This window comes from Exophiala aquamarina (genome assembly GCF_000709125.1).
Source record: "Exophiala aquamarina CBS 119918 chromosome Unknown aczIA-supercont1.6, whole genome shotgun sequence".
NCBI lineage: Eukaryota > Fungi > Ascomycota > Eurotiomycetes > Chaetothyriales > Herpotrichiellaceae > Exophiala > Exophiala aquamarina.
Genome location: NW_013550582.1, coordinates 17,927 through 41,344, shown reverse-complemented (window position 1 = coordinate 41,344; position 23,418 = coordinate 17,927). Strand labels below are relative to the sequence as shown.

Below are 23,418 nucleotides of genomic sequence, written 5' to 3'. Positions count from 1 at the left end.
GCTATCTCTTGTTCGTGGACTGTCCGAGCGAATAAATCGGAAATAAGGTAACGATGATGGGGATGAAGTTGTCCCTTATGTCTCCACTGGAAAAGGAGTACTCTGCCACTCGCTAGCTAACCCATCGCCCCTGGGTATCGAAGTGGCATCACTGGTAGCGGCGCGCTCCAGCTATGAGACTGGGGCTGAGTGACTGAGGGGCTTCTTGTGTGGGCGACATCTGTGTTTGATTTGTCGTAAAGTAGAGCTGTAAACGAAACATGAGGAAGCGAGTTAATATGGGTTTTCGCCAACTTCCCGAGCCTTATGAAGGGTCTGCACCACACCAGGATTGAAGTCAGGTTGCTACACTCCGTACGTACTGCGTGCAGCCTTCGAGTTCTCGGTAGTACAGCATTGTTTCTGAAGCAGTCCAAAGAGCCTTACGTACGAGTTATTCTACCACTGCACACGCCCTTGGATCTCCCGATTAATTAGCATTTTCCGCCATCACAAGGTGGCATTATAAGCCACCAACCCCTGACCGGTATGCTCCACGTCAAGGAGACCCCGCCTGGACAATAGTCAATAGCAAGCTCACACCAGGTAGTCACACCCGAATACAGGAGTCAACAGTGGCGACCTCAGCCAGATCCGGTATTGGTTCGATGATGTCCAGTATATCTCAATGATGTGGCCGCGGCGGAAGTTTCTCAGGAGATTTTGAAGAGCATCTTTTCAGCGGACCTCTTTACCGGCGTTTGCTTACCACCAAGCTCTGTGAGCAGCCTGTGAGATGGCAAGGAGCACGTCACGACCTTCGCATATCGACTCAGCATGGAAACGCAAGGATAGAAATGGTTTGAGGCCAAGCCATTCATGACAACAATACTCTCGCGCTTGAGCTGCGACAGCAAGGTATCTTCAGTCAGAGCTACCACGAAGTCTACCTAGAGTTCATGGCTTGTCATCGACCAAGGAAACAGGAACGGCGACACATGCCACTTGCTCCAACCTATGTCAAGAGGCCAGAGACAACAACGAAGAGGCTCGCATTGACAACGAATTCTGCAAAGCAGTAGAGCGGGGGGGGGGGGGGGTTCTCAGTCGCGTGGCTGACGCTCTTGATCAAGGAACTGACATCAATTGTCGTTGCAATAACCTGACAGCACTACAGTACTGTGTATAGAGCTGGCCGTGGGACAAGGGGAGTACACCAGATCTGCCTAGCTCAGACACAACTATCGCAGAGTTCTTGATGCTGTACAAGGAAACACAAATTCCGTACTATTTCTACGCCGGGGTCTCAATTCTGCATATTTATATGCATCTTGGTGCGACAGCCGAATTTCTGCGGCCCTTTGTTTAAGTTGAGGACACCACAAACGCTCTCAAGCAGCGTGATCAATGTGGAAGGCCTGTTCTGCACAGCGCAGTTCTCTCGTCTACTGTAGGTCTGCTTTGCCTTCGGCAGCTCAGACAGTTGTTTGGAAACGGGACCCTCCAAACCAACGACATCCGCGATAACAATGGCCACAATGTGCATCGGTTTGCGATATTAGAGAAGGCGGTCGACAACATTGCCATTCTGGACAAGCTGGGGAACAACCAAGGGCCACTGTTCCTCCCTGCCGGCAGTGGAAAGGCGCCATTCAGACAGACGTCACATGAAGGCTGGAATATGTCTCAACTCTCCATGATAACAGGGTTTTACATGAAAGATGATGAATCCAATTCTGCACTCAAAGTGGCCAATTTCAGTGAGCAGGAGCGCAGCGAAACTTCTGTTCCGTTGTCTGATGACTAGCTTGTGCGTTTGCTGAATCACCGTCCGCTCTGAGACGGTGAGGTCGCCAACGCACAGAGTGCATCTGATACAGTTGGCACTTGAGGAATGCTTACTTAAAGTCTGCTGGCGATTAGTACAGTTATAGCATGGTAATGAAAGTCAATAGATGGCACGTCCGATGGGCACATGTGCGATTCCGGCCCCCCTGGGCTATTGGCCGCCATAATTGGGGGGTGCCTAAAGGCCCGTCCCTAAAACCAGAAATAACGGGTGGCTTGGGCCGCGGCCTGAGTGGTACTGGGACCTCGGTCATAACTGATGGCATCCCTAACAAACCAGCTGAGTTAACTAAACATCTTAGTTAAGATGTTGATTCCTGGGAAGGTGGCACACCTTCCAGCCTAGTTAAAGCGCCCCCCCACAACTGGGCTGGGCAGGCGCCAGTTGGAGTGCAGCACGTGTTTTGTACCTGCATGGATTCCCCCCCGAGGTTGACTTTGTTTCATCCTCGTCACGACTGCGAGTCTCACCACTTGACTGATCACCCGGATTCTTACCTAAGACACTGCCAACGCTCTGACTATCTTTCCCTACGTCAATACCGATGCCTTAACTACATCCCACGAGCGGTCGATATTCTGCTCGACGTCCCATCATGTCGCTTCGAGAGCCCTCACCGCAGTCATCCGAGAGGACTCCACTCATCTCTCGACCGGAGTATGCGCCCTCCGACCGTCCATCGTCTGTATCAGACTCACTCGATGCTACACAGACCAAGGGGCGAAAGAGATGGCCCACTATCGCAGCTCTGACCATCCTGTGTGCTGCTGTGCTTGCAATATGCTTTGGTCTTGCCCTTCCCTCGGTCATCGAAGAGTATGCAAAGGAGGGCATCGTTTTCGAATCCACTAAGCTCTCTATTGATTCCTTCACTTCGTTCGGTGTTCGTGCGAGGATACAGGGGGACCTGTACATGGATGCTTCAAGAGTCGAGCACAAAGCAACACGAGATCTTGGGAGGTTTGGCACATGGGTCGCCAGGGAAATTAAAAGTGGAAAATCGAAGGTAGATGTCTTCCTACCGGACTACGACGATATCAAGCTGGGTTCTGCCACAATTCCTCCCATAAAGCTCAATATACGAAATCACCATCACAACAAGGTCGACTTCTTTGCAGATCTTGAGCCCGGCGATGTCGATGGGATTCGAAGAATTGCGAGAGATTTTCTCGACCGGAAAATTAAAAGTTTGAATGTCAAAGCGATTGCACGAGTTTCGGTACGAAGTGGGCTCATCAACGCGGGCAAACAGACTATCACCCACTTCTTGCAACTTCAGGGAAATGATGTTCCAACAGTGCCTGCCTTTGACATTCAGAAATTGCAATTCGCCGAACACGGAATGCCAGGACATCCAGATGGCCTCAAAGCCATGGCCGTGATTTCAATAGCCAACGCATATCCAGTGAACTTCGATATTCCTGGCCTGGCATTTGAAGTGCTACTTCCCGATTGCTCCAACGACTATCTTGTTCTGGGGAGGGCCAAAACAAACGTCATACACATTACCCCCGAACAGAACATTACCGCTGAAGTCACCGGCATCGTCCAGCAATTGCCAACATCTCTCACTTCGGCTTGCCCAGGGTCCAGAAACTCTCCATTGGATAGCTTCGTTGCCGACTACCTAGGGGGACGACAGACCGTTATCCACATCCGTGGTGGTGACCAAGACGAAAGTACACCAGAATGGATTGGAAATCTCTTGAAAGACACAATCCTACCATTCCCACTTCCAGAACATCAGTTTGACAATTTAATCAAGAATTTCTCCCTAGCAGATACTCATTTCTCGCTCCCCGATCCCGGAACTGAAACATATCCCAAGATTTCGGCTGTTGTCAAGGTCCTGGTTGGCCTCCCTGCTGAAATGAATGTCAACATGGATGTGGATAGAGTTCGAGCAGAAGCCCAGGTTTTCTACAAAGGTGATCTGCTGGGAAACCTCGATTTGCATAAATGGCAATCTGCAAAAGCAACCAAGTTCGATCAGGATTTGTTGGTAGAATCGATTGTCAAGAATGCTCCACTTATCATCTCTGATGACTCCGTCTTCACGAGCGTTGTTCATGAACTGCTATTTGGTGATGGTGTCTCTCTTTCGGTCCATGCCAAAGTGGACGTCAACACAAACACTGCGCTTGGGGAATTTGTGGTGCGAAATATTCCCGCAAAGGGGGACATATTCATCAAGCCTCTTCGAGGGGAGTTTAAGATGCCGGAAATCAAGGGTATGGAAATCGTCGATACGTCCGAACATGCATTGACTCTACAGGCAAGGGTTAATGTGACAAATCCGACCGAGTATTCCGCATCCGTCCCCTACTGCAATGTCAGCATTCTCGTCAATCACACTCGAGTTGGCTATGCCTGGACATCCGCGGATATCGTACCTGGTCCCAACGAGGTCACCATAAGGACATCCTGGGAGGTTGGAACTGTCGGTAGAGAGTGGTTATCACAATTTGTGTCTGGCTACAACACCTCCTTGACAGTGAAAACCCACGCCGGGTCCATTCCGAAATTTCCCGACGTTGGACTTGAATTGACCATACCAACTCCCAGACTGTTTGGCCATTTCTTAAAGGAAACTACGGTATGAACATGTGATCATGCTGTCACATCTGGCTAATGATACAGATGCACATCTTGTCGTCAACGGCAACATTCGTCCTAGTCTCCCCATTCGCATTGTTTATCACCGATATTGCAGCTGCGGCATATTACAACGGCTCGGAGGTTGGTACTATCAACTGGGAATATCCTTTCGCCATCGAGGTGGGTGAAAATGTCACACCCAAACTGCCAGTTGAATGGGGCGGAAATGCTCTCGGGACGATCCGAGATGCACTTGGTGGCACCCTGAAAGTGGACGCTGACGCAGATGTCGGGGTGAGAATCGGCCAATGGCGGGAACGCCTCTGGTATAAAGGAAAGGGCCTCGGTGCGAAGATACGACTATAGACGATAGAAGTTACACGCAACAACTTTTCACCGCGAGAATCATATGCACCTGAGATGGCAATGTCTAAGCGAAAGAAATTCACTGAAACAAAAACCACCGTTCCTACGTCTATTGAATCACAGGTCCATCAATGTCAGTACGCCCCGCTGAAAATAGATAGCGATGAAGATCTTGAATCGAATCCTCATTACATAGAGCGTTCAGAGCAGTCTACCGGTAGATATGTGCTACGACCGTTTGGGATCTGGGAATATTACCGGCGACGCAACAGTCACTTGACGGCTTTGATGGCTCCTTGCAACGCCTGTATGATGGACATCAATCGGCGTCGACGCGAGTTCGGATGCGCTGATGGAAGTACGTCATTGGAAAGAGAGCTCAGCCTTGCCCTGAAGGAGATTGTTCAATTGGCATTCGCCTGTGATTGTTAAAATATGGTGGTCTGAGGGACATTTGCCACCTTTCCGCGAAATGAGAATCACGCGGCGGAAATTCGGAGGCTTCGAGAAATCTTTTCGAGGCGGGCACCCTACCGGTCACGTGCTTTGGCCAATCGCTTACATACAAGACAACACAGATATTTAGTTCTCCCTCTCCCTTTTGTCCGTTCTTCGTGGTTCGACCTATCCGAAAGTATCCTCCTCTGGCACTGAAAATTTACAAACGCTACAAGGTGCTCGCTACATAATGAAAACACATAAGTCAGGAACTAAATCATCAACCCTGCTCACCACACAACTCAGGAAGAAAGGCCTGGAGTTGGTGCCGGAGTCCGTGGATCCGGCGCTGGGGCTGGGACCTGTGTTCACGGTCAACCCACTGAAATCTGGCACGAGCAACAGCGATGTGGCGTATCGTCTGTACTACGCCGGCGAGTCATCCAAGTACAGCGCCAGCCATCGGAATGCGGTGATCAAGGCGGCGGCCAAGAAGCAGCGCGAGACTCTTGCTGGTGCTAGAGCTGGTGCTGTTGTTGCGAAGAAGGGGTTAAAGCTTGAAGTCGTTGATGATCTAAGATGTGGGGACACATGTAGCGAAGCTGGGAGTGATGTGACCAGTGCGAGCTCAGCGACCTCTGTTAGTGAGTGAACGAGTGGAGGGGAAGCTATCCGAGACATCAGCATATGGCTGTGACAATTACGAAACGCAAATCAACAAACATGCTGTGGCGCACGAAGCACTCCAGGCCATGTGCATACCGCGTCAAGTCACGCCTCTCCTCCCCGAGCTTCGTTCGATAGAGATCCACACCCTGGAGTTCAGAATCGTGCTTCACTTCCAATTTACCGACATTCTCACGCAATCCACCCATACCCCGACCCCTTCTGGACTTGCTATGGTCCCTACCACGGGAGAGGTCCTTGGCATGGGTACAAGCAGGGAAGTCGCATCTAGCGACTGAGACGCGAACGTGGACAGGCACAAAATACTGAGCTCTCCAGAAATCTTACGAGGTCTTTGCGTGTATGGCTCTGAGTCAGTATCGACAGGAGAGCTGATGTATAGCAGAGAATCGCTTTTTGCTTGGAACAAGTGGCACTCGGGTCAGCAGGGGAGCCCCCCATATTTGAAAAGCAGGGTGGATAGACCGGCAAGGTGGTCCAAGAGCGCTGCTGACCGGGAGGTGCGTGAGAGCGGCGAATCTTGCCCCTAGTTAAGAAGAGCGAAGTGAGGTGGCTAGTTCTTAAGGTCGGCTAGGTGCAATCCCCGATGTGCAGTTTCGACACAGCGAAAACCTGTTAGTGGCGGTACTCACTCAAACAAAATACAAAGTTCATGTATCATTTGGCCAGATGGGTAGGTATCTTGATCACAACAATCTGGCGAGAGACCAACTAATTTCTATCTCCTTTACTTGTCCGTATGCACATTCTGCACCACGTAACTCTGCTTTTTCATCTGTTCCTTCCCAGCTCCGAGCTCAACCGCCAGGCGGAGAGCGTTCTTGATCGGACGACAGAGAGCCGTCACCAAACGACCTGACCTGTGTAGTCGATCCTATCTGATCATCTCCTCCTTTAAATCTGTTCCATGCGGAGCCACGTTGTTCGTATACGTGGCCATTTTATGATAGGCCGGTTGTCTCGGCACCAACAGTGGCGACGACTGCGGTTATCTGATCTAGATGTACATATGACATCAAAGGGATTGCCCACATCTTTGCGAGGTCTCTGATGCGTGACATACATAGACAGGCCTTGTTCAGGTAATTCCATCGGCTCTGGATGGGCGTTCTCTCGTGGCTTTCGATGCATCGAGTGCATGCCAATTGCGGTTGCGTCGGATGTCTGGTCGGATGTTACCAGAATGGCGAGAGTACTCTCCGCCGCAAAGTTGAGGTATTGCGTATGTGTCCGAGATTGAAAAGATGGCGGATAGACGATAGGCAATCGGCTCAATCATTGGCAATACGCGATGGAGGAGCACTATCATCGAAACGGAATGTGGGATGCAGCATTCATCGCTTCGATCACCTCTTAACTGCAGGAGCCAGACCTGGGACATTGCTGTATCTCTCGTCTCGCTCCGTCTTGAAGAGAACCTGGCACCAGAATTCTTTGGCGTCGGCATCCCACCAAGTCCAGTATCTACCTTCTCGCCGATCCACCTCCCGGCTCTGCAACTTGAAAGCACACGTCTCATAGGGCTCTGCAGCGACGAGCAAGTACTGGTAATCCCTGTCGGGCGGGTCTTCAACTTTCTGCTCAAATGCGCTCATGAAGCGTACCCTGGGCTCCACCCCTGTAGAGATTTCAGGGTAGAGAAGTTGGAAAAGCAAGCCGACCTGTCGTGTCAACGGGTCGCGAATCTTGGTGATCTTGTAACCGGGTCGACCAATCTTGACCATGTTCTTTCGCACCTGCACGCCCATCATGCCTGCACCGAGCATTTGGCCATCCTTCTGTAGTTCCTTCTGTTCTCTGGCGGCTCGCCTCGCGAGATTAGTCTGATGCTTTCTACCCTGAGTGTGTGCGAGATAAGAGCCATCATTTTGATGCACGGTGAGACACAGGCGGCATTCGAATGAGCCGACATGGTTCTTGAAGAAGTAGGGGTCTTTGTCAAGGTCGATGGTTTCGAGCGCGAGCTTTCGTAGTCGTTCTCGACGGTCTGCATTAGTCGCTGAATGTGAGGCGACGCCGCCGCCGCCAAACTTTGAGCCTGCTCGGTTTTGGTAGTCCATTGGACGGGTGGTCTGTCGAGAGAAAGTTGAGGGGGGGTTGGAAGCGCAGGTAGCACTTCAGGTAGGCTCTGAAGAGGTGGTGCAGGGACGATGTTTCGTTCAAAATCAAGAGAGACGCGGAAGAAAGTAAATCCCAAGGCAAATTATATACCCTGTCTGACGGGGATTTGTCCTTCGAGGTTTTGCTGGGAGGAAGCCGTCAGACAAGACATTTAAGTCATGCCTCCAGCCTGCCACGTGCAACATGTTCGTCCTGCCTCAGTTGAAATCCTTCAACACCACCCACCCAACTTGAACGTTCTTGACTTTCTGGTATTTAATGGCAGAGGCATTCTATGGCTCATCGTCGCTGGGCGGTGTCTCTACTGGGTCACCACTGCCCGCATCGCCCATGACCTCAGCACCACCCCCTCCTCCACCGCCGAAGCCAGTCTCTCAAAGTGCTGATCCAAGCAGGAGTGGCACTCCCAACCACGGTGTTAGTGCAGGTCCTTCTCCATTTCCTCCTCCTGGCTCTGCGGTTACAAATTCTCCTCGTCCTCAACCGCCAATTCCGTCCTCGACACCATCATCCTCGACCCCAATACCACAAGCTACCTATCAGGCCCAGCAACACACACCAATCCCGCCTCCTACACTCCACGACCGGTGGATCCCAACGCAGATAGCAGATAAACCCATAAACGAGCTACAAACCCTCGCCAATAACCAATCATTGATCGCCTCGTTGGCCGCCACACATCCATCTTATGCCTCATCTCTTGTTCCCCTACAAAATGCAATACAAGCCAACATCCAGCTGGCTCAGCAAGTCTCTCAAATGGAGGCTCAGCTACGAAAGCTCAGAGACGAGACAGCCCAGCTGTTGTTGAATCACACCTCTTTACAGACCCAGTGGAGAAGGAAACAGAGCGAGATGGATGACGCTCTATCGCCGTGGGGACCACGACAAATGTATCAACGTTTGCTTTCTAGTATCACCGAGCAGGAATCGGTTCTTAAAGCCATGCAGGAAAGTTTCTTGGAAAGCTCCAGCCCCGACGACGGCTACTATGGAGGGGCTGATGGCAAGGCGAGCGAGAAAGAGGTCATCGAGTGGGTGAGGCGAATAAGGGAGGGTGCTACGACGTTGGAGAAGAGGAGAGAAATGAGAGCACGATGGGATGAAGGGAGAGTTGGTGGCTGGAGATGATGTGACGAACTCAATGACATTGCACATGTACGAATATATATGATGAGCGAGCCCTGTAGATATACAAATCCTATTGAGATTCCCACAAATGCGTTCCCATGCATTAGACACAAGAAATATCGAGTTCAACTTCCACACACACCCACAGCCTCACTTGCGGGGTTGACATATATGTTGTACGCACCACCCCGACACCGCACCCAGGCAAGACATCACATCTTGTCTCTGTTTGCTCGTCACAATCCTTTATTGTAGATTACTCATGGTCCTTAGCGGGAAGGAACGACACCAAATCCTTGTTGCATGGGAGAGGTCAGCAAGGCCACTGTTGTGATTGTGCAGGTAGTACACGACGTCTAGGCAGCCTAGTTTACGACACTCTGTGTATTCCTTTGAGATCGCTAGAAGGATGGCAGACTCAAGCTCCTCCGCAGGCGCGACCTCCAGTATCGCTGATTATCCGTCCTTGAAGCCCGCATTGCATCTGCGAGTTGCGATCGGAAACGCCACGCAGGTTGGCAGTCTATCACGCGGAACACCACTTACAGTTGTACCACTCGTTTCCGCGTCACTGGACTCAGAACCTGGGTTCCCGATCTCAGTCCATGCTCGAAATCGCGGCCATGGAGGGGTCGACTACGTCCGCAACGACCCTGATGGGAAACGGATGAGGCTGACTAGTGACTTGGTGGTTGGGTAGGTATGGCTTCTTTAACTACGTTTTTTCTTACCTGCAACCACGATATCTTTTCCCGGGGCGTTGCTGATTGAAGTGCAGGGAAGGGATCGAGGGCAATCGCGAGGTATGTGGATTTCATATACTCCTCACAACGGCTAGCATTAAGAAGTGCATCAGACCATCCAAATCCACTACACCGGCATAGTGGATATCAACAGCGAGATGAGAAGCATCCTCGGACGTAGTCCGAATGCTGCATCCACCAATTTCGGGGGTTCATGTTGGTCATCGTCTTCTGCGTGAAAAAGCGATAGTCAGGCTAACGATTTTGAAGTCATACATGTCACATTTGAAACTGGAGTTCCGCGGTTCAAGGCCCTGGAGCAAGCAATATTTGTCGGATCTGGTAGATTTATTCTTGATGGCAACGGCCTGAGCGCTGAGTACCGCATAAGTCAGGTGTGCAAGGGTGAAGGGATTGCAGCTGAGGCTGCCACGCAAGAAAACCCTAGCGAGGAGACTGAATCGGTCTCAGCATGAAGTTTCTCAATGGCATGCATCAGCACTATTGGCTAAGCGCAGAGCAAGCAAGCCATGCAGCTTAGGTTCTCTCTCGTGAAATCGTAATGACTGTGCAGTGTTGAATGCTTGGAGGCATGTTCTCAGGCGAGTAACGGCGCCCGTTCGTTGTGTACATCTTCATTCGAGTCAGATGTCCCGTGCCCTCTCGTCTCTGGTGACCCAGCTTTGCGGCGTGTTCTCAACCACTGTGGAGTCCAAGAACCAACTCGCCACCACCCTTCCCCGCGACGTCTCCATTTCCTTCCCATCAGGAGACCCAGCCTAAAGGCCGTGAGGATGAGGGAAAGCCCAATCAGCGTCGAAAGCACAGCAACCACAACGCTGATGAAAGCCATGCTTGAACACCGGCAACTGAATGGTCGAGCTCTCATCTCCCATCTCTCTCGCCATGCCAACGGACAGATCTCGGAAGACTTTATTGGTGATAGTATGCCAAATGGATATCCATAAATTGTGTTGGGAACACATGTCTGAGACACCGCGCACCATGAACATGGATACTGGTTTGAGGGTGAAAGACATTGTGGACAGTCCGGTTTGACCCAGCAGTGAAAGAAGATGTCGAGGTCGTCGTCTTGCGTGACTGCAGTGATGTTTGTGGATTCGAGATACGTGAGAATATTTGGTGGGAGGACCGATAGATCGTAGTCTATCGCCATTTTGAATTCACAAAAGGAACTGTGAGCTTTATAGATACTAGCCCCTAAGACAGGATAAATTCTTGTCTTTGATCTCGATGCTGGATTATGACTTGTTCGGAGCAGGGCGGCGGTTGCTAATAGGCGAGGCTGCGCTTCTGTGCTAATGAGAACTAATGTCAGTCGCTTCTTCTTTCATTGGTTGCCCCGCCGCCTTGTAGCTAAGGCCTTTATCCAATACCAACAGTGCCACTCCAGTACCCGGAAAGGCTGGACGTCAAACAATGTAGCATTTAGGTTCCTGTAGTCCCCAAGCCAGGGAGAATCGAACAGTCAGATCGTGCCATTTCTCAACAAAAATGATGGACTCCAAACAAAGATTGGTCCGGATTAATTTAAATCACGTGATACTAAGCCTAAATCTTGCCTGAGACGTCTTGTTTGTTTCAGGCCAGCTCTCCCTCTTCTCACTTTGTTGCAGGGACTAGATACACAGACACTTTTGAGCCGGGGCTTCCTGCGCCATAGTATAAGATATCCGCGAGTACATTGTCAAGCCATGGCAATGTTACAGACATACAAGGACCGCATTTTCTTGGATCGTGGGCCGCGGTCCTGAGAACTTGTGGTTCATCTTTCATCCAAGATGACGAGAGCCTGCGACTTTGTGCAGAGCTTGTGCACACTTGGACCGCCCATTGCCCCATCCTGGTCCGAAGAGACCTCATGTTAACCAGAGGCGCTTCGAAACAGTTCCCCTGAGGAAGTTGGTGATACCTACCCCATGGAGCAGGAAGACATGAACTTGGGGCTCTGAGCCAAAGGGCCGACAGTTCTCTTCGGAAAATACAAGCCTGGAATATGTGCCGGATAAATCAAACTCAGAAGAATGACACTGTTTGAACCTTGCATGTTCACATACCGTGGGCCCAAAAGTATTAACCTACACCATGGAGCTCCGCTTCAAAGATAAAGTTGTGTGTCCCAGACCTAACAAACTAACAGTACATGCCAAAAGCACGACAATAGGAAGCCCAGCAGCCTCCTAGTACTGAACCTTCGGTCTTTGCACCACGACAGTGAATGGTACGTCGTTCGTAAGCAAGGGTCCATCGCTGTTCCATCGGACTGGGACCGGCAATGACAATTGCAATGGCCATGCACCCAGCCTGCCAAGCAAGCTGAGGCATGACTTTTCCGCCACTGGACACTCAATATACGGACTCAATTGCAATGGCATTGCTCCCAGCCAACAGACAATCGATAACGCTTCAGCCTTCAAACCAGGCAAGTTGAGTGTGCCTCTCGAGCAACTCGGGTCGTTAGTCGGTGGCAACGGAGCCGGCCACCACGACCAGCAGCCACAGCCACAGGAACCAGCGGTCGGATCGCATAGTACAGGTAGTTTTCCAGTCGGCCCTGCACCTGTGAAATTGCATCCCCTGAAGAAGTCAAGTTTCCCACCACCGCCACCGGGGCTCAAGAGAAATGCGGCCTTTGGATTCAATTAGTAGCATTGCTCGGTAAAGACAATGGTTTGGCCTAAAGAGGGAATGGGTGATGGGGAGTACTATTGCAATGGGGGCATTTTGGGAAGCTGAATTAGGAAGCACCAGAAGCACGAGGATCGCAGCAAACCGGAATGCTCAAGTACGGGGAGAAGGGCAACCTGATCGCGTGCAGCTCGCAGAACAGGATGTCTAATGACAATGATATCAAAGAATAATAAGCGCGGGAAGATCGCAGCGAAGACACATTGACACGGAAAGGTGGCAGGAACGACCGGGGGGGGGGGGTTGTTCAATCCTACGGGAGTCATCATTCAGCATGGAGTTTATCGGAGCCAGTCGGCATTGGAATTGGAATTGGGCATTGCAGGAAGGGATAGAAAAGGAGTCAACCATTGTCATATTATGGCGCAGGAAACACGGCCCAAGATACCCCACTGTACGATTACATGGGAGAAAGAATCCGTTGAGGCGTGTTTTCCTTACTGGAAGGAATCAGTCTGATGGCAATGAACTGAGACAGAGATGTTCAGGCTACATGATTATCCTTCGCACAGTCGAACAGAGACATTAATGAATGATGGCAGCCACAGTCAGTGTTGCACGATGAGCTGCTGAGAACAAGAAGTAGATAAGACAGTTCCGAGAGATAGAACTTGGAATCCACCCCAACCATCGAATTCGGTTTCGATCATGTTCGCCATGCGAGCAGGTAGTATGTACTCCGTACCGCAATGCCTCCTATGTCGCTCAAGTGGTACCATATATGTAGTCCCCGATTTCGACCAGTTCTAAGGCCCCGATGAACATGACGTCGGAAGAAAGATACATAGTAGTCATGTATTCGCGAGGCAGACTACACTTTGTCCGCCTAGGCTATGTACAAGCACCTCAAGGCTTTCTCATCACGCCCATATGTTCAAAAAGTTCAGTCCAGCCAGTCTAAGTACGCGGATGACCCAGCCGTGCTGGAAAAGGAAGGCCGACAGACCCGCATTTCGGTTGGGGGCGATATTTCTGCCGCTCTCAAGTTTCCAACTATCTAACTCCCTTGAGCCTGAGACATATGAAGCATAACTCCTAACTAGGCTCCAGCGAAACCTGCCTTCCGGGGAGATCAGCGCGAAAGGGAGCTCTCGTTTGATAATTACTGAAAGGGAGATTTGGTATCTTTCTATTGGTTTGCCTTGGGCGTCTCGAGTTTGGTAACGCGCAGAGAACACCAGCGCAAGAACAGTACATCGTACCTGACGCGGAGAAAGAAAGGCCTCTGGCTTGGAAAGCAACCTCGCTGACAAGAGATCTTTGGATCTTTCTTCCCTTGGATCGCCCTTGCTTTGGTTCCTCCCTAAAGTGTAACGATGGCAGACTCGGGAGAAGAACGAGAGAGAAGCGCCATCCTATCCAAAGTCACACGACCAATAAAAGCATTCTCCCAAGAAATTGGGCTCGTCGCGCTCTTCCACGCACCAGCAGACACACAAATCCTGATACTGCAGCGCTTCGTGCGCTTGTTTGCATATGGAGGGTCGACGCTGATCCTCGCGTCCTATCTCTCAGCGCTGGGCAATCCAAACGCGAGGATCGGCTTGTTCATGACCTTGACACTCGCGGGCGATGTGTTCCTCAGTTTCCTCCTGACGCTGGTTGCAGACGGGCTGGGCAGGCGGGCGATCCTGGTGCTGGGCGCGGCGTTGATGAGTGTCAGTGGCGTTGTGTTTGCCTCGAGTGGGAATTTTTGGGTGCTGCTCGCTGCGGCGATTGTGGGCGTCATTAGTCCCAGGTATGTACGACCATCAACTGTGCGAGACTGAAGGTCGAGAGGAAGGAAATAGAGATCCTTATTTCCAATCTTCCTGTTGAGTCGACATGTTATGGCAAACAACTGACTCTCCTGATCAGTGGCAACGAGATAGGCCCGTTCCGCGCAATCGAAGAGTCGACCATAGCACATCTGACAGCCAGTGGGGATCGAAGTGACATCTACGCCTGGTACTCGCTGATCGGCACCGCTGGGACGGCATTGGGGTTCGTCGGATGCGGATGGATCATCACCGTCTTGACGCACGAGAAACACTTCTCATCCATTGGTGCCTACCGTGTTATTTTCTGCATCTACGCTGTTGTCGGACTGGTCAAACTATCCCTTGCTTTGCTGCTGAGCAAGGCTTGCGAGGTCGATGGCACGCCGAAATCTACCGCAGCTGCAGCCGCTGCTTCTTCTGCTCCCACAGAAACGGCTCCGCTGCTTGGGAATGGGAGCGTGAATGCAAATGGGACAGTGGAGCAAGACGACAACGACAGTGGCAATGACAACGATATCAAGAAGGACAAAAAGCGCTTCCGTCTGCTACCCAACATCAGCGAGGAAAGTCAAGTCGTGCTTCTGCAACTATGCATACTATTTGCATTTGATAATTTCGCGTCAGGCCTGGCCCCATTGTAAGTCGACGTCTTCTGCTCGAGCATGGCTCATCTTCGAAAGGGGCCCTTGCTAACTGTCACGTCTTTTTGCTTTCAGATCATGGGTGACGTTTTTCTTCAAGCAGAAGTTCGGGCTCACGGAAGGGAAACTGGGATCCATCTTCTCCATCACGGGAATCATATCGGCGGTCTCAATGTTGGTGGCATCGTCCATTGCCAAACGAATCGGGAATGTCAAGGTAAGTCATACTCCGTGCAGACCGCGCGGCTAAGAACAACCCAGCGAGCTCTTATCCCTTCATTCTATCCAGCTTCATGGGCCTGACACCACTTCCATTCTCTAGACCATGGTATTCACACACCTACCATCAGCGATCTGCCTGGCCTTGATCCCCGTGCCGTCGACACTCACAGGCGCGCTAGTCTTCCTGGTCGGCCGCGCATGCACACAAGTCATGGACACGGCGCCGCGGTCGGCATTCCTGGCCGCCATCGTCCTCCCACATGAACGCACGGCTGTCATGGGCACCATTAACCTGGTCAAGACGTTCTCCCAGAGCTTGGGTCCTCTCATTACTGGTGTCCTCGGAACAAACAACCACTTCTGGGTGGCATTCGTTGCCGCGGGCTGCTTGAAGGCGACTTATGACTTGGGCTTATTGGCTGTGTTTGCTGGGTCCAAGAGTCGCGGGCGTGGACGTGAGCATGAGCAGAGAGGCGAGGTTCGGAACGACGAAGAGACTACTGCTCCGGCACCGGTGCGGACGACATCATCGAACTAGGAGTTAGAGAGTTGGGTCCTCGAGCGCCTTATGCAGAGCGGTCTATATCAGGCTGCAGTGGGAGACTGAGATGGCAAGAGCAGTAGTTAGAACTGCCTAAGCTTCACAGGGAGGGATAAGCGTCGAGTCGAAAATACTTGTTCAGTACGTACAATCTTTCCAAGGTCTACACAGCAGTCTCTTCCATCCAGGGCAATTGGATGTTCTTCTGGTTCGGGTCAAGAAACCAGCTCAAGGTTCAGCATAAGCTAGATATACATACATATATATATATATATATAATCCCCGAACTGTCGTCCTTCACCACTTTTTCGCTGACTCATCACCCGCCGCTTTGCTCTCCCGCTAACCACTATTTAGTCGATTCGCTCCCTCGTCCGCTCCCTCCTGCTCCCTCACGGCTCTGGCCCGCTCCTGCCGTACGCCCTCACGTGCCGGCGAGGCTCCCGTTCGGGCTCTAGTCTCGCAGGCGCCAACGTCGCGCACGCCTAGCCTGGAGGTAACTTTACTCGATTATATCTATAAAGGGCCTGTTTCGGCCCTAATAAAAGGTAGGATTCCTAAGAGGATACTTATTGTACTGGGGATGTGAAGGTGTGGCGAGGCTGGCGAGGCACGTGCCTGTACATTGTACAGGCATCTATTCTGCTCTTTAATTGGTGAGATTTTAGCGCGAGGCTGCGAGTTTACTTTTATCTTCTTTACTTTGGAGGATTGCAACATAGATCAGAGAGAAAATCAATTAATCAATCGAGTTTTCCGGACTGTATTCCTGCGCGATAGAGAGGCCAACTGACTATGTGAACGCGTTCCGTAGGCGCCCTGTCTCTCCGCATGGCCCTCGTAGTCCTGGCTAGTCCTTGCAAGTTGCATAGATTAGTAGATTGGTGTGTGGGTTACGTGTGAGAGGCAGAGACTGCCGGGCGCAGGATGCCAACCCAATGGCCTTACAGCCGCGCCCCAGTTTATTATCACGGCGCAACTCTAGAAGGGCTAGATAGCTTAACTAGATAGCCTCGCTCTTATAAGCTATAACTAGGAAACTCGCACCGTAATATAATTAGCTAGATATCTCTATATAATATATAGAGATAACGTGTATGATAAGCGAGTGGGCCAGACAAGCGAGTGGGCCACCTCCCCCCGACCACCACAACATTTCTTGGGTGCACTCAACCACAACACATTGAATTGTTTGTAACTACTCGGAATCCTCTTCCTCAGATGAAGAGACAACTATTTGACAGGTTCTTGAGTTGTGTCCGGCGTTGTGGCAGACACCACACCTCTGTGGACGCGTTTCGGCCCTCCGCCTCTGACTACTATTACGCTGCGTTTCCTGCTTTATCACCACCTCTATGCGACTGCGAGACTTAAGAAGCTGTCCTTCCTCTAGGGTCATACTCCCTCCATTACGGAGATGTTTCTTTTTAGCGCGGCGACGGCGGCTCAGTAGTGCATTGTCCTCTCGAAGCGTCTGGACCTTAGACTTCAAAAGCGCGATTTGGCGCATGATTCCCGTCGCACTCTTCGTAAACTGGTCAATAGCCTTAAGGTTCGGTGTCGGAGAGCTTCCTTGATGTAAAGAGACTCGATTCTTAATGAATGCAGACTGCGAGCCGGCTTCGGTGGGGTTGTTGGGCGTTTTTGAGACCTAAGCCTGAGTCGCGACAGGACCCTGTATCTCAGGTGTTGGCGTCCGTAACTTTACATCCAATCGTACAATTACACTTTCCGAGTCATAGGGAACAAGCCCGGCCCCTCTGAATCCTGCCTGAACATTGCTAACTGTCATCGCGGTCTGAAATACGGCCAGAAACGCGGAAAAGAAGTCCTCCTTAGAAATATAGGTGGTACCAGCTCGGACTCTCTTCTCAATTTGACTACCATACGCTTGCTTCAACGGACCAAAACAACCCACGTCAAGAGGCTGAAGGATGTAAGATGAGTGGGCAGGCATACAGAGAGTGATGATATCGTTTTCCTTGCATTAGAGCTCGAAATCGGTGGAGTGGTGACTTTCGTGCCCATCTAGGACGAGAAGATAATAACGACCGGTAGTTCGTGGCTTTGTGTACCGGTTAAAGTGCTAAATCCATTCCAGACCTCTCTCGTTTATAGTCCAGCCGCTGGAAGATGTGGCGATGATCCAGTCGCGTGGGAGAGCGCTGTCTTGGTACCAGGTGGAGAGATGATATTTGCCCGAAATAATAATGTATGGAGGGACCGTCCAGCCCTGCGCGTTGACACCTTGAATGACTGTCACCCATTCCCAATTGCCTGGCTGGACCAGCTTAGCATTAGAACGCCGTTCGACGCTCGTCATGACCATGCCTATTAAGATAATGCCCATCATAAACTCAGTCTCGTCAAAATTGTAGATGTCCGTGTCCACCACGCCATATTTGGCGATTACGTTCTTCACCAGCGCGAACCACGCACGAATTGTCTCGGGATCCTCGCATTGAGCTCTCTTATAGTCGTACCGACGAAGGAAACGTGTCCGGAGCTCTGGTTGTCGCTTAACAAAGTTGGATGCCCAGCGCTTCCTAACGGGTGGCGCGTCGCGCTCCGCGAGCAATCGATTGGCCATATCTTCCACACCAGTGAGTCGGGGAGGGTATAGTCGCGCATCCAGGTCGAGGATATACTGAACAATTGTTTCCTCTTCTAGGGAGGTTAGGTTTCGTGAGTTGGGCATGCTGTCGCGTCGAGACTGAGTGCCGTCCAGTCTGCGGGGTAGGGTTACGCGACTAACTTTATAGATCTTAGCAGCGGCTCGAGTGCTGAGATCTGGGTCTTTTCTAATAGCCTCGACAGCAAGGACCATTCGACTTTCTTTGCTAGGTGTGCTCATGTCGTTGGGTTGAGATATTCGCGATGGAAGATAGGTGGTCGGGAATTTCTGGGGAGGTGGCCTACTCGCTTGTCTGGCCCACTCGCTTATCATGCACGTTACTACGCGCAATATAATTAGCTGGTGGCCTCGCCGAATATGGTCCAGCGTACTCGGTTATATAGACCGCCAATATAAATATCTTCTTTGTGATGGGTTGAACCTATAAGAGGACTTAGTGTCTTGTAGAGACACCTGTATTTCCGTGGCAACGGGTTGTGTATAGGTAGCTTGACAGAGCTCGCTCTATCCTTCTCTCCTTCTTTCCTTCTCCTCAGATTTCTCCTCCTTGTTACTAGGTAGCATAGCTAGTTGCAGAACTCTTTGCCAAACCCTTACACAAAGTCGATTATATTGAGCCTGTCTACAGCTGGGAGATTCCTTGCCGTTTCACCATACTTGAATACGTTCCGCAGTTAGCCACTTGTTAGTCTTGGAGTGGTCGAACGCGTTAAGTGTTTACCTCACCCACTAAAATTTAGCTAAAGGTCATAACGCAAAACAAATACAAAGTGTAATGAATGCCAAGCAAGCCTAGACAGATTGTATTTAGACCCGACTCCTCGCATGCGAGAAGTTACCTTCTCTCGTGCTTCGAGTCGTGTACTGACTCGAGGTCAAGGAATACCTAACTACTGTTTGAACCTATCTACGTATCGTTGCACTCTGCCTATTCACTCTAGGCCTTCCTTACACAAAGGCGCAGTGTCTTGACTTGTCTATTAGACTAGTCCGGCCCCTCCGCGGCGCTTAGTGTTGACGTTTACTACCCGGAGGAGTATATAAGATGGAATCGGAATCCTTTATTTAGTTCTTCTCTATAAAGTTCATTTTACATTATGTATATTAGAACTAGCTTCTTGTTGCCGATTATATTAAACTAGAACTACTGTAGCCGCAAGAATATTCACCTAACTCTAAGAGAATTTAAACGATGCACTAAAAAACCGAATAGCTATCTTTCGTGCTATTATTACAAACCTCCCACTTAGCGCCTCTACCCTTGCGAACAACAAAATATGACGTACGTCGTCGAGCAAGTCCATCCTGCCTCATCTACGGTGAGGCAGGGAAACTGTCCTAACCATCGGTCGGAAGACTACTGGTATTTCAATGGGAAATAGTTCACAAAACCGAAGACTGGTGGTGGGGGAGTAGGGGGGCGGGACCATCTAACATTACGGTTAAGTAACGGCTGTAGGTTCTTTAATAGATGCTGATGGCGAAACGCCACGCAGCTGCCGATGCCGGGCAGGATATGGAGGGGCTTGCAAAACCTGAGGACACGGATCTCTATATAGAGATATATCCGAGAAGAACACGGCGGAGCTGCCCCATTGTCTACGACAACTATGCATAATATGTAGTGAAATCCTGGTGTACCTAAAGAATAGTCGGTTATTCTCTCTTCCAACCCGCTTTCCCAAGCAAATGAAGGGGAAACTGGGATGTCCTCGTCTTGGTCTGCCGCTTGGTTGCAGCGGCCTCCCTTAAAACTCCTGGCGGCTATACCTCTTCCCGAACAGCTCCTCATATTGCCGCGGTAGTTCTTCACCAACAAGGTTCTCCATCGCGATCAACGATAGCTTCCGTGTGACAAGGTATTGGATGGAACCATCCTCTCCTAGATAGACATCCTCAATGCCTGCCACCTTTTCAACCACTTTGCCCCTGCCGGGACTAGTGCCAGTAGAGTGAGCCTTTTGCTTCCGGTATAGGCTCAACAATGTTTGAGACGGTTTGGCCTCGAACTTCTCCCGTGCCTCTCTGGCCGCTCTTACCTTCCACGTCTCCTTTGTTGCGCGGCGAGGCCATTTGCAAGGAGCGCCGTCGTCGGAGAGAACAGTGGGTTGGATAGGTGGCCGGGTTCGTTTTCGATTCGGTGCTCCTTGGGAGTCAGCGCCAAGATGAGTGAAAAGAGCTCACGCCTCACCCCGGATTGGGGCGAGGGTGACGCCGCCCTGTGCTCACCTTGGCGGCCACAACAGGGTTCATACATTTCTCAGCTGCCAGGCGCAAGCCATGAGACTGCAACCTAGAGACGACATGCTAGCGGTAAGGAGGTGCTCAAGAGTCCAGCATTTTGAGGCTTCAGATGTTCGTCCTCGTGCTACCATTTTCATCACCATGAAACTCACATCTCGCATGCAGCCTCAGTACGTGCACTTGATCACCCAACAACCTTGACTTCGACTCCCTCCTCCTTTCCATGCTCGACATGAACTGGGATGGCCTTCTCATCTTCCACGATATTTGCCGAGTACACAGCCACTTCATCCGCGTCACCAAACAACGCAGCGATTTCTTCAAGCGGCAGACCTTTCGTCTCAGGAAAGACAAAGTATATCCAGAAGCAACCGACCACAGAGGCGCAAATGAAGAGGAGATAATATTTCCAGCCGACGTGCTCGAGAGCCGTAGGGCCGACTTCGGTATAGATCTGTCCGTGGTTTCGGTTAGCCCGGACCTTGCAAAAGGACCTTGTCTTTGAGGAAACCTACCAGCGTAGTGCAAGTTGTCATTGCCAAGGTCATGCTGTAACCTTTGGACCTGAGATGATTCGGAAAGACCTCATTGATGAATGGTGTACCCACCACATCCAGAGTCGCACCAAAGAACATCATAATCATGTATCTGGAAGCACAATGTCAACTTGAAAGTTGTGAAGATACTTTGTCCCACTTACAAAGCTGCGACAGCTATGCCTAGAGCCGCCTTGTTTGGATGGGCGAGCTTCTCCGGAGTTACATAGGTGGCCACCATTGCAGCTTCCAGAGACAGACTGATTGCGCAACCAGCGAGGCCTATGATGAACAATGGCTTTCGGCCCCAGCGATCCGAGAGCCACGCACCTGGCGAGATTTGTTAGCCAACCAGACACGATTGAAAACCAAGCAAAAACTGCCTACCAAGAAAATTAAATGGCACTGCCGTTAAGATCCATCCGACCTGGAAACAAAGTACATCCCTCGCATTGAACCCAAGGCTCTTGTATATGAGGGTCCCATAGCTGCCGATGACAAGAATTCCCGTACTCTGGTTGAAGAACGCGAACGTCAAAGCAATGATGGACCGTTTCCTGTAGGAAGGCCTTCTGAACATTTCCAACCACGACGACTTCATGGTTCTGTCGATCTCGATCTGTTGGTGCATCTGGAAGAACTCTCGCTCTGCAAAGGTGTGCCTTTGGTCTTTAGGGCTTTTGTGGATGTCGAAGACGATGGCCTTCGCTTCCGCATCGCGGCCAACCATGAGAAGCCATCGAGGCGACTCGGGAAGCAGAGGGAGGATGCACAGCATGAAGACCAGAAATACGAGACCCAAACCCAATGGAACGCGCCACTGAGCCTGGAGATCATGGATGTAAAAGCCGGCCAGTCCCATCAACGAAGCGATCGAGTAGCCAATCACTAGACCGCCGCCGACCATGCCTACGAAGAGGCCTCGCAGTGCAGGTGGCGCAAGCTCGGAAGCGAACTGTAGGCTTCATTAGCCGCTGAAAGATATTCGCCAGATGCTGACAGGGCTCAGATGGTCTCACCACTCCGGTAACGCCCAAGAATGCGTTCGTCCCAACTCCGCAGAAGAAACGGAAGACGATGAACATGGCCACGTTCTGAGCGACTGTGACCCCTACGGTGCCAATGATTCCAATGACCGCAGCATATATCACGCCTGCCTTCCGTCCCCATTTGTCCATCACCCAACTGCCAATGAGGAGACCACAGCAGGAGCCTGCCTGTGAGAAATTCAGCTTCTTCTCCCAAGCACGCCGGAAATACACCTACGTAGAATGTGCCTGTTATGGCACCCACAAGGCCAGCAGAATTTGGGGTTGTTTCTCGAGTCTTAGGATCGACCAGACCCATATAGAGCAGAAAACCAGGTTCACCAAGAGTGGTGCCAATGATGGATACTCCATACCCGAAGGCACAGGCCCCCATCGAGACAAGAATCACCAAGCGCAGATTGCGCCAGCTGAATTGATGCTCGTTAGTGAAGCCGCCACGGGCGAGTCTTTGATCAGCCATGGTTTGGTTCGGAAAGGGTGAAGAACGAGAGAATTGGACATGCACCGTTTTGGGATGTGCGAAGAAAGCTGGACTTTAGACACTTTTACTATCTATCACTGCGGGTTTCCGAGCACATATAAGTACAGCAGAACCGGTAAGTCGTTGTCCGCCATCAGGATTTCAGCGGGGACGGTTCAGCGGAAACGGACTTTGTCGAGCTGGCTTTAGAAGTTAGCAGCTTACTGGATAGTAGTCAAGTCCTCTCGGTCTACAACAGGTGAAGAGAGTTTTCAGCTTTTGATCACGCGCCCCTTCTATGTGCCCCGGAAACTATTGGCGTTGTGGTAGAAGCCGTATTTGTGGGAAGATCCTGGAGACAGATTTGGGCAATGGTCACAGCTTCGAGTCGGAAACAGGAGCAGTTTCCACCGGGAAGTCTGGAAAAGACCTCCCACTCTCTCGCGGGAAGTTACCGCCGGTCTCTGAACTCCCTGCCATAGCTACGGCCTACCGCTCAATGGCGACCGACCAACCCACCTTGCAAGAGATCGGAAGTTGCGAGAATGGGAAGATCGTCTCAGGAAGTCCCCGCCGGAGTACGCTGCGTAGTTGCTGCTCTGAGATGGCACCCTGAACTAGGTTCTAGACTGAGTCGACTCTGTGAACCAGCTTGACAAGCAAGGGCATAATTATACCATCAATCTTGGACGCGTAATCGCTGATACGG

General features: G+C 51.0%; 8 protein-coding genes across 8 annotated transcripts; 5 read left to right on the top strand and 3 right to left on the bottom strand.

Moving 5' to 3' along the window:
* Positions 1-2,423: 2,423 nt before the first annotated feature.
* On the top strand, positions 2,424-4,792 carry A1O9_07441 (uncharacterized protein; the record flags this gene model as incomplete). The annotated part of the gene is made up of 2 exons (XM_013402997.1): positions 2,424-4,424; positions 4,469-4,792. The coding sequence occupies 2 exons, from the start codon at positions 2,424-2,426 to the stop codon at positions 4,790-4,792; spliced, it is 2,325 nt and encodes a 774-aa protein (XP_013258451.1).
* A 688-nt stretch (positions 4,793-5,480) lies between these two features.
* On the top strand, positions 5,481-6,195 carry A1O9_07440 (uncharacterized protein; the record flags this gene model as incomplete). The annotated part of the gene is made up of 2 exons (XM_013402996.1): positions 5,481-5,823; positions 5,876-6,195. 2 exons carry the CDS (start codon positions 5,481-5,483, stop codon positions 6,193-6,195), a joined length of 663 nt encoding a protein of 220 aa, XP_013258450.1.
* Positions 6,196-7,263: 1,068 nt separating this feature from the next.
* A1O9_07439 (uncharacterized protein) lies at positions 7,264-7,977 on the bottom strand (the record flags this gene model as incomplete). Its single annotated transcript, XM_013402995.1, has 1 exon — positions 7,264-7,977. One exon carries the CDS (start codon positions 7,975-7,977, stop codon positions 7,264-7,266), a length of 714 nt encoding a protein of 237 aa, XP_013258449.1.
* Positions 7,978-8,368: 391 nt separating this feature from the next.
* A1O9_07438 (uncharacterized protein) lies at positions 8,369-9,169 on the top strand (the record flags this gene model as incomplete). The annotated part of the gene is made up of 1 exon (XM_013402994.1): positions 8,369-9,169. One exon carries the CDS (start codon positions 8,369-8,371, stop codon positions 9,167-9,169), a length of 801 nt encoding a protein of 266 aa, XP_013258448.1.
* Positions 9,170-9,578: 409 nt separating this feature from the next.
* A1O9_07437 (uncharacterized protein) lies at positions 9,579-10,388 on the top strand (the record flags this gene model as incomplete). Its single annotated transcript, XM_013402993.1, has 4 exons — positions 9,579-9,865; positions 9,948-9,972; positions 10,026-10,128; positions 10,183-10,388. 4 exons carry the CDS (start codon positions 9,579-9,581, stop codon positions 10,386-10,388), a joined length of 621 nt encoding a protein of 206 aa, XP_013258447.1.
* Positions 10,389-10,654: 266 nt separating this feature from the next.
* A1O9_07436 (uncharacterized protein) lies at positions 10,655-11,002 on the bottom strand. Its single transcript, XM_013402992.1, has one exon. It carries the CDS (start codon positions 10,950-10,952, stop codon positions 10,692-10,694), a length of 261 nt encoding a protein of 86 aa, XP_013258446.1. The 5' UTR covers positions 10,953-11,002; the 3' UTR covers positions 10,655-10,691.
* A 2,935-nt stretch (positions 11,003-13,937) lies between these two features.
* On the top strand, positions 13,938-15,782 carry A1O9_07435 (uncharacterized protein; the record flags this gene model as incomplete). The annotated part of the gene is made up of 4 exons (XM_013402991.1): positions 13,938-14,359; positions 14,479-15,018; positions 15,098-15,239; positions 15,345-15,782. 4 exons carry the CDS (start codon positions 13,938-13,940, stop codon positions 15,780-15,782), a joined length of 1,542 nt encoding a protein of 513 aa, XP_013258445.1.
* A 5,066-nt stretch (positions 15,783-20,848) lies between these two features.
* Positions 20,849-22,709, bottom strand: A1O9_07434 (uncharacterized protein; the record flags this gene model as incomplete). Its single annotated transcript, XM_013402990.1, has 6 exons — positions 20,849-21,118; positions 21,180-21,312; positions 21,365-21,530; positions 21,588-22,155; positions 22,220-22,417; positions 22,467-22,709. The coding sequence occupies 6 exons, from the start codon at positions 22,707-22,709 to the stop codon at positions 20,849-20,851; spliced, it is 1,578 nt and encodes a 525-aa protein (XP_013258444.1).
* Between the last annotated feature and the right edge of the window lie 709 nt (positions 22,710-23,418).